The sequence below is a fragment of the Diachasma alloeum genome, unplaced genomic scaffold, assembly GCF_001412515.2.
Source record: "Diachasma alloeum isolate Michigan unplaced genomic scaffold, Dall2.0 Dall_scaffold_01250, whole genome shotgun sequence".
In the NCBI taxonomy this organism is placed as follows: domain Eukaryota; kingdom Metazoa; phylum Arthropoda; class Insecta; order Hymenoptera; family Braconidae; genus Diachasma; species Diachasma alloeum.
Genome location: NW_021681359.1, coordinates 2,151 through 4,704, shown reverse-complemented (window position 1 = coordinate 4,704; position 2,554 = coordinate 2,151). Strand labels below are relative to the sequence as shown.

The following is a 2,554-nucleotide window of genomic DNA, read 5'->3' as shown; positions in this document are numbered from 1 at the left end:
TTTATAGTTTAAAAACGGTTTAATTTTCAATTTTCGACAATTTCATTCAGAGCGATTAACATAAACCGAAATAATAAAAAAACTTACGATACTNACGGTTTAATTTTCAATTTTTCAATGTTTTATTTTTCAATTTTCGACAATTTCGTTCAGAGCGATTAACATAAACCGAAATAATAAAAAAACTTACGACACTGTCGATAATGTTCAACACACAAAATAGACGAATGAAGATGAAGCTATAAGACATTCCAACGTTATAATTCAAGAATTTATAAAACGAGAATTCAAACATTTACATAACAAAGTCTAATGATAAATTGAAGTGCATAAAAATAAAAATAAATTTAATTCGCTGGTCGGTAACTTGCTAGTAATATCAAAGTACTGCATTAACAAAAAAAATTAAAACTAGGTATGATGAACTCGTTCTGTTAGCGCTCGGAGAGCATCATTAGGAATAGCAAGTGATCGGAGTCAACGCCTGAGAAAACGCGTAAAATTCCAACTCTACTGACCGGGGTATTTTATTGGGGAATATTTTACTGTATATAGGTCATGTAAATTTGGTAGGTAAGTCAAGAATCAAATATATTTCTACCCAAAATCATCAATTTTTTTATTATTTTTTTTAATAACAGTGGGAGGTCGATTCGGGTCTCCCATATTATGTGATGTGAACTTTAGCAGTGTCACGAATGTCCTCAAAACAGGTAGGACAAACAGCTGTTCTGCCCTCTCTTTGTGCGACTTCCTTCAGGCGACCTGTGCATTTTGTGCAGGCGGCTACATGGCCACAGGGCAAGAAAATGATGTCCCTTGCTTCATGCAAACAAATTTGGCATGTGATGTCGACGATGTTGAAATTATCTGCGTCGTTTCCTGGAATTCAATAAAAACATGGGATAATTAATATGGTGAAAATACTAAATAAACACCGACGGCCGTGGCTGTGTGGTTACAGTATGGAATTGGCATGTGGGAGATCCGGGTTCGATTCCCGGTTGAAGGGGGGGGAATTTGTGACACTCGAAATCTCATAATTTCATTGTCGAGGGGGAGTTTAGCAAGAGACGACTGTACCTGGGCAGGTTTTTTTCCTCAAATGAGGTTTTCCCTTGTCCTTCGGCGAATGCGGTACAGGGGGTTGGGGGTGGGAGGGGAACAAATCGTAAAAATCCGAAAGGGTATACGAGAAAAAAAATTTTATGTCATTAGGGGCGATAAACCGCGATTCTAACCTGGCTTTGTTCGGTTGGATCGCGGTTTTCGGGCCCAATGATATAAAATATCGTATGTCACACGGCGATAAAAGCATTATCTGGCGAATGCGGCTTTATAATCCGAGCCGAAGGCGAATACTTTTATCGCGTGGTGACATAATATACTATTAATAATTTTTCCAAGTGTGCGGATTGTGGCTCGTTTATGGTGCTTAACACATGAATTTTTATGGAAAATTTTTCTCCGTGTACTAGTATGAACAACTCCATTGTTTCTTTTTGCTATATATCGAATTTTATAATTCAGTAAACAGAGTTTCTCACTACCAGCACTGGAATTTCTCTCATCATCGTACGTTTTTTCAAGCATCGGCGTTGGGCAACGTTTATCAATGTGCTGTAATGAGTAATGAGTCTTATATCGGATTCTCACAGATTATTGTTTCTTTCTGCAACTTACCAAAGTAATTGTTCTGATCGTCTTCATCCGCATGGTAGTGACCGACAGATATGTGCATACGTCCGCCGACGATGGTGGCTTGGGCGTTGCACTGCATTTGCAGGGCTTGTTGGCAAACCAGATAACTGGAAATTTAAAAAACATGGGATCAATCACAGACAATTAACAACGAGCCTATTTACAGTGAGCACTTGCGTTGGACTTGATATGAAGTTAGATTATGTTTGTTAATTTTTTTTATACGAGAACGATGCCTGGTGGCACGGTTTTTACCGACAATCGTAGGTCCAACTGTTGCGGTTTCACCGCCGAGTTACTCAATCTCTAGTCGAGTTCAAGTGCTCGGTGTAAATAGGGTCAATTGGATAAATATTTAGCCACACAACTTACGTTATGCCGTTGGAACGATAATTCAGTACGAAAGGCATTTCCGTATGTGAAGGCGGTTATCAGAGCTTGACAATTCCACAGTGAATAGCAGTGCAGTCGCTCGAAAATAACGGTTGGCGATGGTTGGTGGAGGGAGAACCAATGAAACGCGTCTCTCTATCTCAATTGGTCTATTTCCGCATCAATTAGAAAGTTCTATGTTTCTATAAACCTATATTACTGGGGCAGATGATGAAGCAGTTTCGTGCTTAGTTGTCAAAAGCCATTTTCATTAGCCAATTTTAAAATGTTTCTTAACGGTTTTATATCGAGATTCAAATTTAGAACTGCAAAGTTTTAATAATAGAATCGTTGTAAAATGTCTGGAAACGGGGTCAAATGGGGCTCAAATGAAAGATTGATGCTCGGCTACAAAATTAGAAAAGCGTTCACTGGGGAAAAAATAGCCAAATTTACCTGGGTTAATTAATATTTGAAATAT

General features: G+C 38.3%; 1 protein-coding gene across 1 annotated transcript; it reads right to left on the bottom strand.

The window, feature by feature from the left end:
• Positions 1–656: 656 nt before the first annotated feature.
• Positions 657–2,186, bottom strand: LOC107046264. Its single transcript, XM_015268853.1, has 3 exons — positions 2,074–2,186; positions 1,684–1,808; positions 657–882 (listed from the first exon to the last, which is right to left on the bottom strand). The coding sequence occupies exons 1-3, from the start codon at positions 2,109–2,111 to the stop codon at positions 668–670; spliced, it is 378 nt and encodes a 125-aa protein (XP_015124339.1). The 5' UTR covers positions 2,112–2,186; the 3' UTR covers positions 657–667.
• Between the last annotated feature and the right edge of the window lie 368 nt (positions 2,187–2,554).

Excerpts from the sequence above, each read along its gene's own strand:
- LOC107046264 (XM_015268853.1), bottom strand. The coding sequence starts at position 2,111 with ATGCCTTTCGTACTGAATTATCGTTCCAACGGCATAAC. Across the intron at positions 1,809-2,073 it reads TATCGTTCCAACGGCATAAC|TTATCTGGTTTGCCAACAAG; the intron begins GTAAGTTGTGTG and ends TTAAATTTCCAG. Across the intron at positions 883-1,683 it reads CGATCAGAACAATTACTTTG|GAAACGACGCAGATAATTTC; the intron begins GTAAGTTGCAGA and ends ATTGAATTCCAG.